This window comes from Myotis lucifugus, unplaced genomic scaffold (genome assembly GCF_000147115.1).
Source record: "Myotis lucifugus unplaced genomic scaffold, Myoluc2.0 scaffold_382, whole genome shotgun sequence".
NCBI classification, from domain to species: Eukaryota; Metazoa; Chordata; class Mammalia; order Chiroptera; family Vespertilionidae; genus Myotis; species Myotis lucifugus.
Window position 1 is genome coordinate 646,934 of NW_005871430.1, and position 16,210 is coordinate 663,143.

At 46.0% G+C, this 16,210-nt stretch overlaps 1 protein-coding gene across 1 annotated transcript in view; it reads right to left on the reverse strand.

Moving 5' to 3' along the window:
* FEZ1 (fasciculation and elongation protein zeta 1) overlaps nt 1–10,957 on the reverse strand; it is a 34,331-nt gene extending 23,374 nt beyond the window's left edge. Inside the window, exons 1-2 of the mRNA XM_023743258.1 lie at nt 10,592–10,957; nt 3,545–3,644 (exon numbers count right to left, since the gene is read on the reverse strand). Of these exons, the coding sequence (XP_023599026.1) occupies nt 3,545–3,644; nt 10,592–10,902 (411 nt within the window). The 5' untranslated portion in view covers nt 10,903–10,957. The remainder of the gene's footprint in view (nt 1–3,544; nt 3,645–10,591) is intronic.
* Between the last annotated feature and the right edge of the window lie 5,253 nt (nt 10,958–16,210).

The window sequence follows — 16,210 nt, forward strand, 5'->3', positions numbered from 1 at the left end:
AGGGGATGGGAGATATCCGTAATACTATCAACAATAAAAAAATATACTGAAAAAGAAAAAAATAAGTAAAGACAGGGAATCTAAGTAGATGTGGGGCTTCTCACAGCGACTGAAAGCAGGAAGGCAAAAGAACATCGTCTTCAGAATTCGGAGAGAAAAAAGTGCAACTTAAAATAACCATCCAGTCACACTCTCCATCAAACAGATGACAGGAGAGTGGAGACATTCTCATATATTCCACAACCCGTATTCTGCTGTACTCTTTCTCAACAGTATACTGGTTTTTTCCCACCAAAACAAAAAGATAAAAATATGTCAGGCAGAGGATGGAGAGAGAGGCAAGAAGAATCCCCAGGACGAAGGTGAGGGGTGCCCAGGACAATGGCTGTGTGGCTGGGGCACAACCAGGCTAGTTTATAGCAGAAAGACGGAGGGTACTAGTTTAGGTGTTTTCTAGGGAAAAAGAAAATGAATTGATAGTATCTGATTTTTTTTTAAGACTGATTGTGAGAGATTTAGGGTCCCCTCAGAGTTCGGGATTGAACTAATGATAGATATATAAGGAAACAAAGCAAGTGAAAAACCAAGGTAACGCTTCACTCCAGATTAAACAAAAAGTTGTACAAGGGAGGACATATTCTCTAGAACAGTGTACATGACTCAGCAAGAAACAGTCTTTATAGAGTACACGAATGTATACTTAATATTGATTTAACTCTACTAGAATGGGACAGGCTAAGTGGGAGCATTTGAAGTGATGTAAAAGAATTAAATCTTGCCCTGACCGGTTTGGCTCAGTGGATAGAGCATCGGTCTGCGGACTGAAGGGTCCCAGGTTCCATTCCAGTCAAGGGCATGTACCTTGGTTGCAGGCACACCCCCAATAGGGAGTGTGCAGGAGGCAGCTGATTGATGTTTCTCTCTCATCGATGTTTCTAACTCTCTATCCCTCTCCCTTCCTCTCTGTAAAAAATCAATAAAATATATTTTTTTAAAAAAGGAATTAAATCTTGCCCAGCTGGTGTGGCTCGGTGGTTGAGCGTCAACCCATAAACCAGGAGGTCACGGCTCTATTCCCGGACAGGGCATATGCCTGGGTGCAGGCTCCATCCCCAGTAGGGGGCGTGCAGAAAGCAGCCGACCAATGAGTCTCTCTCATCATTGATGTTTCTATCTCTCTCTCCCTCTCCCTTCCTCTCTCTGAAATCAATAAAAACATATTTTTTAAAAGAATTGAATACTATCTTTCATAATACAAATTAATAGATAACAGCCCAAACTGTGCATTCTAAAGAATCAAAGAAATAGTAATGTAAGAAAAGTGAAGATATCAGCTAAAAGAATCAGCTGAAAGAAATACACCTGGTTGCCTCTGTGGAGTAGGGGAAGACAGGCTGGGCTGCTCTTTTCATTTGTTTTAAGTCTGAGATTGTTTTAAAAAGTATTATTTGACTTTTAAAACTATGTGCATGTGTTACTTTGATTTTAAAAAAGCAAAAACGACTCTCTCTGCCGTCATAAGCCAACACTGTCTGTAATATTTAATTCGATTAATGAGTTACAATTACAAGCACGAACAGGTTTGGGAACAACACAGCTGATTGTTGCCAATGAAGCACGTAAGGAGAAGAAGAGATATGCACGCTTGCTAGAGAGCAGCCTGCCAGCTGTGTGCCTTCAGCACGCCCAGGGCGTCGGTCTGCATGTGTTACGGAAGGGACACGGAGCACGGTTAATCTAGCAAGTCCTTTCAGCGGAGGTCAGTTAACAGTGCTTCGGCTGTAATGAATGCAGCTCATTAAGGAGGATGAAATAAGACAGCCTTGCTCCATCCACTTTCGCTACCATGTTCGTTTCCCAGGGGTTAGATGGAGGAAATTCTACAAGGAACCAAGCTCAACATCCTCCTTCTCAGGGTCATTCAATTTGCTCTGAAATATTAACCCTCTTGAGGGAAGCCTGCCAATGAGGATAAGTGGAAGTCCTTCGGAAGGGCAGGCTGTCTTATACACCCTTAGGCTTACTCCTCAAAATGAGCTGGGAAGGTGGCAAAAGAGATAAAGCAAAATCTGCCTTTCGCACCGAGATGGACCTGCTTAAATTTCAGTCACCTGATTCGTTTCGTTACTGACTCTCTTCTCCTGTGCATTTTGGGTACCTACTAAATGCCATATACACAAGCATCGCAGGAGAAAATAAGCAGGTGGGGGTTCAAGGCAGGACCCGAGACACAACCTCCAAAATCAATGCCAAGCAGTGTCCTAGCAAATCTCTTAGTCTCAAAGTCACCATCTTACCTGCCCCAGTCAATGAAGCCTTGAGGTTTTCGAGTATTTTGGATTGCTAATTATTAGAAGAGTTAAGAAGGATATACAACCATCTTTTTAAAAAAAAAATCAGCCAACTGATCATCGGCTATGCTATTTTGGGCAACGATCTGCAGAATTATTGCCCAGTCAGGGAAACCTGTCTCTATCTCTTTTACCTGAACCCAATTCTAGACAACTTAGGAATGTCAGATCCACCCCCACACATACATTTGACAGCCCTTCCTCATAAGAAATTGTCAAATTTCCTTTACAGCTGAAACTAGAAAACCAAGCAAGGCAGAAATTGGCTTTTAGCCATTAAATGGGTGTACCTTTTTATATACAGAATCAGCTAGGAGGGGCAGTTTGGATCTTCTGAAAGGTCACTCCCCACAGCCTCTGCAAATCAACTCAAAATAAGTATTCTCACCCAGCTGGTGTGGCCCAGTGGTTGAGCATCGACCTATGAACCGGGAGGTCACAGTTTGATTCCCAGTCAGGGCACGTGCCTGGGTTTCCGGCTCAATCCCCAGTAGGGGGCGTGCAGGAGGCAGCCGATCAATGATTCTCTCTCATCATTGATGTTTCCATCTCTCTCTCTCCTTCTCCCTTCCTCTCTGAAATCAACAAAAAAAATATATTTTTAAAAAGTAAGTATTCTCTTTATTTATTCATATATGCTTAAATGAATGAATAAGCCCTTATGCTTCTTTCTTCTTTGGCATCAGTAACCACAGAATGTGACTCAGGCCACATCAATGCCTCTTTGGTTGCCTTCCATAAAGAATGCTTCCCCATTGCGTGGCCACCTCACTCATATCCGGGCGCCAACTCTGGCCATTAGCCAGGCCCTGATCGTCAGCACTTGCTCTCTGCACTGTTTTGATGAGACTGACTGTTCGTTTTAACCATTATCACTTGAACATAAAAGAAACACGTGGCAGCCACTCTCCTCTTACTTCTGACCACCTAAGTTTCCCTGGTGTAGACACACAGATCACCAACAGAAGTGTCTGCATTTACATTTTCACAGGTAATGATTCCAGTCACCTCGTGGACGCCGGATGTACCCCCCAATCTTATTTTTCACCTCCTCCCCAACTCCCACCTTCCCAGCAATGACTTTGAGCACTGAATGGGGAAGACTGGCACGTGACTGAATGCTTTTCGAAGTGGAATCCACATCTTCTCAAGCCCTAGTAGGTAGGGGTGTGGGTGGGGGAGCAAAGAGGTACCTCGGTGTCAGAGCTGTTGCCATTCAGAGCCTCGATGTTTGGGTCCCTCCAGTCTTCTGAGAGTGAAGGGATGTAATTGTCTGTCAGAGCATCCCAAACCCTGTAAACAAAGAGAAGCTCTCATTAGCACACATCTGGGGCCCCGCCCACCTGGAGGAAGGGAGAGCTGGGCGGGGGAGGCAGGCTCTGTGAGGGCCAGGCTGAGGTCATCTGCCTTCCAGCAGGCGGGAGCCAAGCTGCTTAGAGCTGAATCAGAGGCCAAGGGAATGGACCCTGGCCAGGAGCTCCCAAGGGAATGGTGTTTGCTTCAGAGAAGGGGAGCCATTGCGATACAAATGATCGAATCTACAATCCAATCACCTCTGGCAATTAAAAAACCTCTGGCCCTCAACAAAATAGTTCATGTCTCATAAAACTAAGAAATGCCTCTTTCCCACGGGCAGAGAAGACAGAGAGAGAGAGAAACAGACACAGACAGAGACACAGAGAGAAACCCAAAGACAGAGAGATAGAGATAGAGATCTGGGCAGATTCTCTGGCCGGATTTCGTTAAGAACAGGGTCATCGTGTGGTGCCAATGCTGCTGTGCTTACTTACTACCCAAAATGTTTAGCGAGCCCACGGGTGGCACGATCCTGCCCTCTCACAGCGTAGAGTCTAGGTGTGCCCTGTCTCCAACGTGGACCCTCCAAAGCAAATGTATGAAAGGAACCAATGAGCACACCTCTGTCTGCACGATGACTCCAGTGGGAGGAGATGGGCTCCCTCTACTACATTTCTTTGTAACAATCTGAAATGTACATTATGAGAAAGGGCCTTCTGCCATCCTTGTTGCTTAGCTCATTTCAGAAAGATTTGTTTGGGAGGAGAATCCCGAAGTCACAAACTCTCACACAGAGAAAAAGAAATGCATTAGTCAATACCCAGAGATTAGTGTAAATCTCATAAAATAATGCCATCCCTGGAAGCCAGCAGCACTTGAGTTCATCTTAAATAAATCAATGAGGACTCTACACAGTTTCCTTCAGGAGTATATGCATGCCATGATATGCATGAAACCAAGGTTAGGAAATATTAATGCAGTATAAGGAAATAGCCATCCTATATAATAAAAGCCTAATATGCTAAGTGTCCGGTCATCCGGTGAATGGTAGACTGTTCAACCAAAGTATAATATGCTAATGATAGGCTAAGGCCGCTCAACCACTCACTATGACGTACACTGACCACCAGGGAGCAGACGCTCAGACCGGTAGGTTAGCTTGCTGCTGGGGTTCAGCCGGGACTGAGCAAGATGGGTCAGACACACCCTGAAGCCCTCCTGTGGTCCCTCCCCGGCACCGATCATACACCAGTGGGGTCCCTTGGCCTGGCCTGCACCCTCTCACAATCTGGGACCCCTCGGGGGATGTCAGAGAGACAGTTTTGGCCCAATCCCACAGGCCACTCCCCTTAGGAGGGCACCAGACGTAAGGCTCACTGCTGGCAAGTGCTGCTGTGGCAGCGTGAGCCTCTCCTGATCAGGACTGATTGGGCATGAGCCTGCAGCAGACACAGTGGGGCCAGGATGAGTGGGAGTGATAGATAGGAGCTGCAGGCGGGATTGGACTGCGGGTTTTGGCCCAATCCCCGCAGGCCACCCTGAGGAACCCCACCCATGCACAAATTCGTGCACCGGGCCTCTAATTTTTAAAAAAGCAAATATGTATACATGTGGATCAAATTCAAAACATGACAAAATGTGGATTAAGATGCTGAAACAATAAGTGCAAATTTATATATGCCTATATATATATATATATATATATAGAGAGAGAGAGAGAGAGAGAGAGAAACAGCACAGATACTTGAAATAAAAATCATATACATAAATTGAGGGAAGAAAGTGCTCTTAACATATAAAATCGGGTATAATATATGATATGTGGGTATATAAGCAGAAATTTTCTTTTTTTTAATCTTCAGCTGAGGATATGTTTTTATTGCTTTTAGAGAGAGAGGGAGGAAGGGAGGGAGAGAGAGAGAGAGAGAGAGAGAGAGAGAAACATCAATGTGAGAGAGAAACATCAATCAGTTGCCTCCCACACATGCCCCAACCCAGGATCAAACCCACAACCTAGGTATGTGCCCTGACCAGAAATCAAACCCTCAACCTTTTGGTGTACGGATGACACTCCAACCGACTGAGCCACGCTGGCCAGGGCGCAAAGAGATTTTCCTAGTGCATGATGCATACAACTCAGGCGGTGAAACACACACGGTCACGGCAGGGCTGGGCTTATCCGCTTATTCATTATTTGCCTACAGTTACCGGAAAGCACTTTGCAAGAGCTCATCGTTAGACATCTCTTCAGCAGGATTTCAGCCTCCTTCTTAGACACGGGCGATGATCCAATCCCTATCTGGCACTATATTAGAGCTGCACTAATCCAGCCTAATTCTAAATCCGAGCCTCATTAGCATTCTAAAGCCAAGAGGCAAATAGGATCTGCTCTCTGCAAGACACAACTCCCAGCACCACACCCACTGGCCGGTGGACTCAAACCCCTGCACCACAGCCTCTGCTGGAGAAGGAGCAGCAAGGCACGCAGGCAGCGACCTTCAGATTTGTCCCTGCAGCAAGTCCTGGAAAATGAAATTCAGCAAAGCCCAAAATAGGCAGGAGCCTTTCCTACCTCCCTCCTGGGCAGGATGGGAGCTGGGAACGTCGATAGACTGCACACTTCCCGGTGACCTTGAAACTGTCCTCATCCTTAAAGAGACAACTCTGCAAACCTTTTAGGGAGCAGTGACTTTTCTCATCTGGGCCTTCACTACCACGCTCTGGATTTTACCTTCCGATTCTAGATTTTTGCCAAACCGTTGCCAAAACTTCAAGATTCCAGCTGTTCTCATTCTCTTTCGGGTTTTGTTCGAGTTTTCTTCTTCCGTTCAAGGTACTTTTTATCCTTTGAGGTTCAAAGCAGCCTTAAGACAGAGGGGCTCTCATCTCTTTGTAAGCACAACGCATACCTTTCCTATATTTATTCGGTGCCCATTTAACACTAATCACAGTGAACAGCCAAACACTTAGCCAGCAAGCACTTACCATCAGCCCGGCACTACCCTAAACTCTTCATGTGGACTCATTCGTTCATTCCAAACCACAACTCTGTAAGGCAGAGAGTAATGAGGAGACACTGGGATGCGGGGAAGCTCATCTACCCTAAGTTTGCACAGCCAGTAACTGCAGAGGCGGGATTGAACCAGGCAATAGAGCTACAGAGCCTACATTCCTAACCACTTCACTCTTCCAGTTCTTGATGAATCTTCTGATAGGCGTAGGCATCAGAATACTACACCAAGTTCCTAATCACCCCCTAGAACAGCAGTTCAGAAACAGGCTGTGCATGAAAAGTCTAGAACTACACTGTCCTGGGCAGTAGGCTTTCATCAATCTACACAAGACAAAGGGCACGGGCAGCAGGGCCCCGCCCTGCTTTCTGTCTCCATCTCCATCCCCGGAAAGGCTAAGTGGAAGGCAGAGGCGGGACGCTGGGAGGCAGGCAGCCACAGGGACCAAGAGCCGGGGTGGAGGGAAAGCACCAAGTTCCCTGTGAGGAAGCGAGGGGGAGGGGCTTTCTCCCCAGATAGGCTAACTATGATGGTAAGCAGGGTCCTTGGACACAAACATAGTCCCTGTTACAGGTACCCCGAGGTGGACTGTAAAATTCCCCTTCCCTGGGAAGCATCCTGCTATTGACTCTTATCTTGGGGAAAGGAGACTCTGAAAGCCATCTACTCTATCCTTTATCAGAGAACTAACATTAACCCTAGCCGGACAGGTCAGTTGGTTAGAGCACTGTGTCCATGCGCTAAGGTTGCGGGATCGATCCCCCGTCAGGACACATACAGGAGTCAAACGGTGAATGCATGAACAAGTGGAACAACAAATCTCTCTCTTCTCTCTCTCTCTCTCTCTCTCTCTCTCTCTCTCTCTCTTTCTCTCTTCCTTTTTCACCAGTTAAAAAAAAGGAACTAAGATCAGACCGGTTGCCTCAATTTCTGTCCTGCTGCCATGGCACCGGGGGTTCAATTTGTTCTCAGTCCCTATGATAACAGAAACGGCTTTTAGGTGCATGTTTCATAGCTTGGGCTTGGATGCCTGCAGAATGGACTAAACTGTCTTTCACCAGCGGGCTAGGCATTTGGGAAAGGGTGATGGCAGAGGGTGAACAAACCGAACAGAATGGGTTGTGATAATACACCTAGACAAAAACTCAGGTCTGAAACTGGCAACGCAGCCATCAAGGCTACGTTAGTCCAGCTACCCTCCCCGCCCCACCCCCCACCCCCCACACACACCCCCCTACATACCTATTCCTGACAATATAGTAGACAGTGCACAGGTCTTATTAGAATTCCAACTTGGTAACATTTCCCTGAATCCCCTCTAGGCTGACTACAGCCCTTGTCCAGTGGTTCATTTGCATCCAGCCAACAATATCCACACTTAGTTGTATGTTAACATGGATACACTCGCCCTAGCCGGTTTCGCTCAGTGGATAGAGCATCAGCCTGCAGACTGAAGGATCCTGGGTTCGATTCCGGTCAAGGCCACATACCTCAGTTGCAGGCTCCAGGGTGAGTGCAGGAGGCAACCAATCAATGTTTCTCTCACATCGATATTTCTCTCTGTCTTTCCCTCTCTCTTCCACTCTCTCTAAAAATCAATGGAAAATACCCTTGGGTGAGGATTTAAAAAAATATTAAAAAAACAAACAGATAAATAGTAAAATAAATTTAAAAAACAAGTAAACATGGATACACTTTTGCAGTTAATACTTAAGAATAATTAATTACTAGCACATGAATAACTTTGAACAACTTTTCGGATTCTTTATAATGCTTAAATACAATTAATACAATCTGTGCCTTCTATATGGAGAAAGAAGAGAATTAACTTTCCTAAGAAATCAGTTATCTGTCATCTTTTCCTATCTGATTATTTGGTATTTACCAGTACTTGTCTTCAACATTGAGTGTGGCTGATGCAGGTTGTCTGCAGAACAAGAAATCTGTCAGTTCTCACACGGCTGGTCCCTCTGTCTCCAGGGCACTTGTAAGAAGGCTGAGAGGGACCCCAGGAGGCAGGGGGTGGGGTGAGAACTGCCCCTTCCCATTTTGTATTGGCCTCTAAGAACCTCGGGCCTCCAGGTTCAATCTCTTATGATAAAGGGAAGGTTGGTCACATACACTAGTAAGCAAAGAAGAGATTCTGAAATAGTTTCTAAATTTAAAAACAGGAGCTATATATTCAAGTCTGACGCTCGTTCAATGCCCCCATGCCCTGGTGAATCAGAGTTAAGCTGATAGCTCCACCGATTCCGTTAGCCAAACAGTTCCCAATGGGAATGAAAGAAACCAAACCTTCAAAGGGAACCACTGCATTTGCTTTCTGGTTGGTGCTTTCTTCAGGAGATTAGTTTGACCAAAAATTTCATTTTTTTAAGGTTCTATCGTTTAGCTCTATCCCACCCAAAACACTTTCAATTCATTTGTAGGTGAACTTCCCTCCAAATACTAAACCTAAGCAAGTTTATTGGAACCCTAGAGCTATGCCGGAGAACCACAATCAAGTCAGCTATTAAATTATCTTCTTCCTTTGCCTCATCATCTTTTACAGTTAAAATATCTGAATAGGTGTCTAAAAAACAAAGTATGTAGTTGAATTCTCATTTTTATTTTAAGTTGTAAAGATTCAGATACACTGACCACAATGTTAATTTCTCTCTTCCCAGATTCCTCCCTCGACACTACCCCCAAATCATGCTTTTATCTCTAAGGAATGATTCAACCTTTGGTCTGTTAGCTGAGTCAGTCAATGAGGCAGGCAAGTCGGGAAAGTCAGGATAAGACACTAATCCCATGTGAGGGTAATTGACATTGAGTGGCCTCTGTTAATGTGCGACTTGCTGGCTGGGCTTCCATCCTTAATGAGGCAGACGGGGGTTAAGTGGGGGAGAGATGATTTGTTGGAAGCAAAAGGAATTGGACACATCGGGAAAAGTCATTTTCAGAGTGCAGCCTGGGTGAGGTGAGAAATTAGGTTCTTTGCCAGTCCTTAGTCCCGCTTCATCAAGACTGAGCTCTGGAGGTTTCAGAGATGAGGACCCACGCAGTCAACTAGAGTTAGTGACTAGCCCAAGGTCACACAGCGAGTTAGTGAGAGTCTGAAAATTAGCATTCATAAGTCTTTATATTTCTAGTTCATTGCCTGGTGCAATGGACTAGAGTGAAAAAATACTCTGTATAATAAAGCCCCACAGTCATCCTTTTTTTTTTTTTTTGACTTAAAAGAGTCAAATGATAACAGTCCCAGTATCTAAAAAGAACTGGTTTGAAACTTGAAATGGAGTAACATACAGTCCACTGTGATAGTACTGGCCACCAGAGTGAAATGTTCTCTATGCCCAGGCCTTCAGGTGAGCATTCATGAAAAAAAAAAGACAGAAATGGGGTAGGCCTAGCTAGAAACACTGTATGTATACCTACAAGGCTATTATTGCCATTGAATTCATTCAATAGTCAATATGTCACTCAAACATATTATTTGATCACTTACTACACACCAAACACTACATTAGACAGTGGGGATATAATAGTAAGACACAGATTTGTTTCCCTCTCCCTGTCTGAAATCAAAAAAGATATATTTAAAAAGAAAGAAAGAAAGAATGAATGAATGAATGAAAGAAAGTTGAAGATAGACCCCCCCACCCCCCAAGTTTACCATGCTCCCGAAATTCTATTCTGTATCTAGGGGAAACTTTCTATTTCCTAAAATCCCTCCACTTCTTTAATGTTTCAACTGAAGAAAGCCCTACAGGTGACTATGAAGGGATACGACAGAACAATGTCAGCAACTACCAGGGCGAGCGCTGCCCCACTGACATGAAAAGGTAGTAAGCAGCCAGGAGCTCACAGACAGAATCTAGGTCTGTGTGAAGGGGCCCCAGACCACAGGGCTCTTGTATGAAGCAGGAGAGGGCAACTAAGACGTCTTACTCCTCATCCTGCAGGGTCTCCTCCTCCTCTTGGATCTGGAACTGGTTCTTCACGGGAGCCAGGTTCTCGGTCTTGGCATTGTAGTTCCGGAAGCAGACATTGAGCTTCTCGTCAAATTCATTCACCAGGTCCTCCATGGACTTGAAGCTGATGATCTCAGAAGAGAAATTCTCCAGCTCCGAGAGGGAGGGGTCCTCCAGGTGGTGGGGCGAGGAGCCATAAAGACACCGTGGCTTCTCCTCCGGTTCCTCTGAGCAGCAGGGCCGGAGGTCCTCAAACTCTTCATCCAGACTCACCAGCGGGGCCTCCATTCTGGCGCAGCTGCAACGTTCGGGATTCGTTTCTCTGGAAGAAATAAACAAGCTAATGTGAGTTTGGGCTGGGCGTTGGGGCCAGCCCTGCTGAGGGAACGTAGTCACATATTCCATTACTCTGTGTCGCTCTAAAAACAAAGAGTCCACTTAACTGGCATCCATCGCTCCTGCGCTTGCTCATTACCATGCACTTAAGGAGTTCAAACATCATTGTCAGGATGAGTAACACTCATCTAAATAGAATACACTTGAGAGGTATACCTGCTTCCAAGTCCCTTCTCTAAAACCGGAAGCCTTGTGGTGCAGCGTGCAGCCCCTGGACCAGACCGCTCAGGCTCGCATCCTGTTCTGCCCCTTCCCAGCTTCGACCTTAGCAAGTTTCTTAACTTCTCTGTGCTTCCTTTTATTCTTCCCAAGACAGACGTAATAACAGGACCCACCTCCAAGGGTTGTCATCAGGTAAAAGGAGTAAACACAGGGAAGAGCTCAGAACAGTGGCTGGCAGACAATAAATGTCAATATGGTTCAAAAAGTGTCCATGTCCTTAACCACGTGCTCTGAACACTGGAAGTTCTTCCTAACTTATTTGGTGGACAAACCTGACCTGAAGCTAAGCTCATGTGGCAGCGAAACCCGATTCACATGAATATAAAAGCTGCTTATGGTTTTAAGTTATCCCACTTAGTGTGTTTGGCTGCAGAAATATTAATTTTTTTTTTAAATTATAGAGATTGTTGCCCCGGTCCCCAGGGGATGCTTTGCAGCATATGCACTCTATTACTTGCCTTCCAAATGCTGAGATCGTCTAAATTCTGAAACATGCCTGGCTCCAAGGATTTTGGATAGCAAGTCATGGGCCTCGCTATTACTACCTTCGTCAATACATAACAGACTAATAGAACAGTAATAGAGACTTTCAAACAAGCACCTGAGGTTTTCCCCAGACACAGAGCATAGCCAGGACTAGAGGAATGGATTAAATGATCTAGTATCCATAAAAGACAGATCCAACCACCAATGTGTTCCCCATTGTTCCAGAACCAGAGTCCACAACCACCATCTTGGCCTCTGTGCCCGGGGAAGGCTGCAGGCTCTGGCCTCCCTTCATTTCCAACAGCTCCGGGCCCTCTTCATACACTGCCTTCACCTGTGATTTATCCATCCGTTTGCACCTCCAAGCCCTTCCCCAATTTGAATCTAAATCCCTCAAGGACACTGACATCCTCTGAATATCCTCCCGGGCTCCTAGCACACACTGGCCTGTGGCCAGGTGATCGATCAATGTGTACTCGGCTGAGAAATGATCTTCTCATCCACAGACAGTGTCTCATTCTCAATCTCAGGCAGCACACGTATCATTATAGGTCATACCCTCCTCTGCACACAAAACTTCCTTCCTTGTAACATAGAAGGGCAACCCAGCTTTGCTTTCCCGTCGCTGCGATTCTTGACGCAGTCAGATGCTTAAATGGGAACCACTATTCCAGGAGAACCAAACATACAGCAAAAACCACGGGATTTGCCCTAGGACCGTGGTCGGCAAACTTCGGCTCGAGAGCCACATGCGGCTCTTTGGCCCCTTGAGTGTGGCTCTTCCTAAGCCTTAGGAGTACCCTAATTAAGTTAATAACGATGTACCTACCTATATAGATTAAGTTTTAAAAATTTGGCTCTCAAAAGAAATTTCAATCGTTGTACTGTTGATATTTGGCTCTGTTCACTAATGAGTTTGCCGACCACTGCCCTAGGACTTCACTCTCCATCTCTGTCTACAACGTTTAAAACTCTAAATAAGGGAAGCAAAGGGCACACCGGGCGAGGACCTGGATGGCTTTTCCTGGTTTTTTACTGGTGGTAAGTCAGCATCCCATCCAACATATTCTGAGTGTTTACAGTTTACAGAGGCAGCACGATAGGACCTTCGCATACAAAAGGAAGTAAGAGCAGTGTGATATCCTGGAAAGAACACAGGCTTAAGAGCCAACAGACCTGCCAATGTCTGGCTCAAGGATAAGCATCGTGGGTCCTGATGAGCTCATTTGTTAAGATGAAGGTGTTGGTATAGAACGAATACCTTTGGAAGTTGATTTTAAAAACATATTAATGTAATTAATAATTTAACTGTAATAATATATTTTATTTAATCCAGCATATCCAAGATATCACCAGTTCAAATTGTAATCCATATTTTAAAATACTGATGATCCATCTTACATCCTTTTTCCATACTAAGTCTTTGACATCCAGGGTATGTTTTACAATTACAGTTTGTCTCCATTTGGACGACCCACCTCTCCAGTGCCCAATAGCCACGTGTGGCTAGCGGCTACCCTATTGGGCAACACAGCTATAGAGCAATACACAACTAATTGTCAGTCAGGGATTCCTCACTTAGTCTACAGACCCCAAGGGCTCTTTTATATGGCCAAATGGGCTCATGGCACAGAAAAGATTAGGAATCCTGTCCAGCTGGTGTGGCTCAGTGGTTGAGCATCGGCCTATGAACCAGGAGGTCATGTTTGAGTCCAGTCAGGGCACAGGCCCAGGTTTCGGGCTCGATCCCCAGTAGGGGGCGTGCAGGAGGCAGCCGATCAATGATTCTCTCTCATCATTGATGTTTCCATCTCTCTTTCTCTCTCCCTCTCCCTTCCTCTTTCTGAAACTATATTTTGAACAAAATTAGAAATCCTTTAGTGCCAAAGTAAGTTTAGGAAAGATCACAGAGTGCAGTAGAGAGCAGGGAAGGTTTTACTGCTGAAGGTTTGTGCTGATGGAGGCAGGACTCTGTGATGGTGAAGAGCCTGGACTCCAGATTCCCAACCTGGTCCTGTCACTTCCCAGCTCTGAGACTTGGGGCAAATCAGCAGCCTCTCTGTGCCTCAGTCTCCTCATCTATAAATGGGGTTTAGAATAGTACTTACGCTGAATAGTAGTTATTTTGTGGAGTAAATGAGATCAACTTTGAAATGGGAAGCACAATGCATGGAACACATAGTGTCCAATAAATGCCAGTGATTGTAGGAAAATGAGAATAACTTGGTTACATGGAAATGTGGAGTGAGAATGCTCCGAGTGAAAGAAAAACAATCCTTGCTATGACATTCTAGGCTTCAAAATGCCTATCAAATGAGAGAACTATTTATTGCTAAGTGAGTTTTTTCACCTTGTTCGCTAAAGCACCATCTTTTCAATTCATTTGGTCGAAGCCTCTTGGATCCCAGGTCCCATTTCAGAGAGACATAAAAGTTACCCAGCAGCTGTTCCAAAATTTTACATTTCCTTTAAACGTGCACGCTTCTCTAGGAGAGAGGGGGCGCTGGACGGAGTAAAAGATACCAAGGGGGTGCTGATTTGAAATGGTACAGTCTATACTAATTGACTGGCAACGAGAGGGCAATCTAGGACTAAGATTGAGTTTTGAGTGTTCGCAACAGGAAGATTATGCTGAAAGCACCTATCCTCAGCCCATGCAGACTCTAGTAGAGAAATGGCTTCATTTAGAGCAGTGGTTCTCAACCTGTGGGTCTCAACCCCTTTGGGGGTGGAACGACCCTTTCACAGGGGTCGCCTAAGACCATCCTGCATATCAGATATTTACATTACGATTCATAACAGTAGCAACATGACAGTTATGAAGTAGCAACGAAAATACTTTTATGGTTGGGGGTCACCACATCATGAGGAACTGTATTAAAGGGTTGTGGCATTAGGAAAGTTGAGAACCACTGACCTAGAGGTTTATTAAAGAGGAAATGGATATCACAGTTCCAGAGTTCAGAAACATGATCGTAATCCATAACATGGCCTGGTTTCTTTTCATCGATTCACTGCCTAGGAGCCAAGAAGCTCCGCATGAATGGCCAGCTGGAGGTGATGCTAAAACGGAAAGCCTGTGCTGGGGACCAGAAGCCACTCAGCACCCAACCTGAGCCCAGCCTTGGCAGAGAGAGCCAGGCATTCTCACCGGCCCTACCGTGGTCCTGGGGAGGGGCCTCTGGGTTGGGGCTGGCAGCCCTTCTGGAAATGGTGCCCGTTACTCTCCTTCCTTTAGCCCCCCTTCCTTTGCTCTTCTCTCTTGGTTGGGAGCCTTTACCCCCAAACTGAAATGTCCTGCTCTTGCATCAGGGAGGCCTCCTCCCCTTAAAAGCTGGGGTTGAGCCCTAGCCGGTTTGGCTCAGCGAACAGAGTGTGGGCCTACGGACTGAAGGGTCCCGGGTTCGATTCCGGTCAAGGGCACATGCCGGGGTTGGGGACTCGATCCCCGGTTGGAGGCGTGCAGGAGGCAGCCGATCAATGATTCTCTCTCATCATTGATGTTTCTATCTCTCTGTCCCTCTCCCTTCCTTCTCTGAAATCAATAAAAATATATATATATTTAAAAAGCTACAGTTGAAATAATTGACCACTTATCCCCTTTCTCGATGCTTCCAAAGTCGATTTTTAAAAGAATACATGGAGAATGGCAGAAAGAAGGAACCATAGAAGGCTTTTTCTCTTTTTCTCTTTATCACGGAACAGAGTACAGGACTATCGTTTGATTATATCCTATTATCTACTCCACTTATTTTGGCTCCCGACAGGTAGTGCAATTTGGGAAAGAAAAGGCATCCCGGAGCTTAACAGAGGCCCAGCAAGAAACACAGAAGCCGCTCGTGCCGTATAAGGATGCACGGGCCGCAGCTTGGGGCTGCAGGCACATTTCCAGCCCCTGCTTTGCTGAGCGGAGCAGAGCAGCCGAGAATTCACCGTGCCTCCAGCGGCCTCCATTGCCATCCCCCCTTCTTCCCATTACTTGCCCCATAAATCAACAGATTCTGTGTGCCGCACCCCCACCACCACCCTCCCTAGCACCTCCTTCCACTGATGCACCTTCAGTTTTCCTGCTGCTACTCAGCAAAGCCCAATCAGAATACGTGATTGTGCCAGCTTCACGTTTTGACAGAAAGAGTACTTCACTGCATATAAGCAGCCCCTTTGCGGTTCTGCTTCCTCCTGTTCCCTCCTCCTGCTGCTCCATTCACCCTCATCTCTCATCCCCCCGCCCTCCGCCCCTGGGCTGTTAGGGCAAATAAAGGCTCCGCCAAGCAGCACAATGGCTGGCACTCCAAGAAAGCCGGGCTCATCCCGCCGCTGCACACATTCCACTGGCCCTTTTGGCCAAACATGATGGAGACACCGAAGTGGGAGGGGACTTGGGGGGGTCGATAGGCAAGGAGGGGGTCGGCAAGGACGGAAGGGATAGCAAGAGCAAATAGGGGGCTGTGATCATCACCCCCACCCTGGGCTCTGTCCAGCGCTGGGCCCA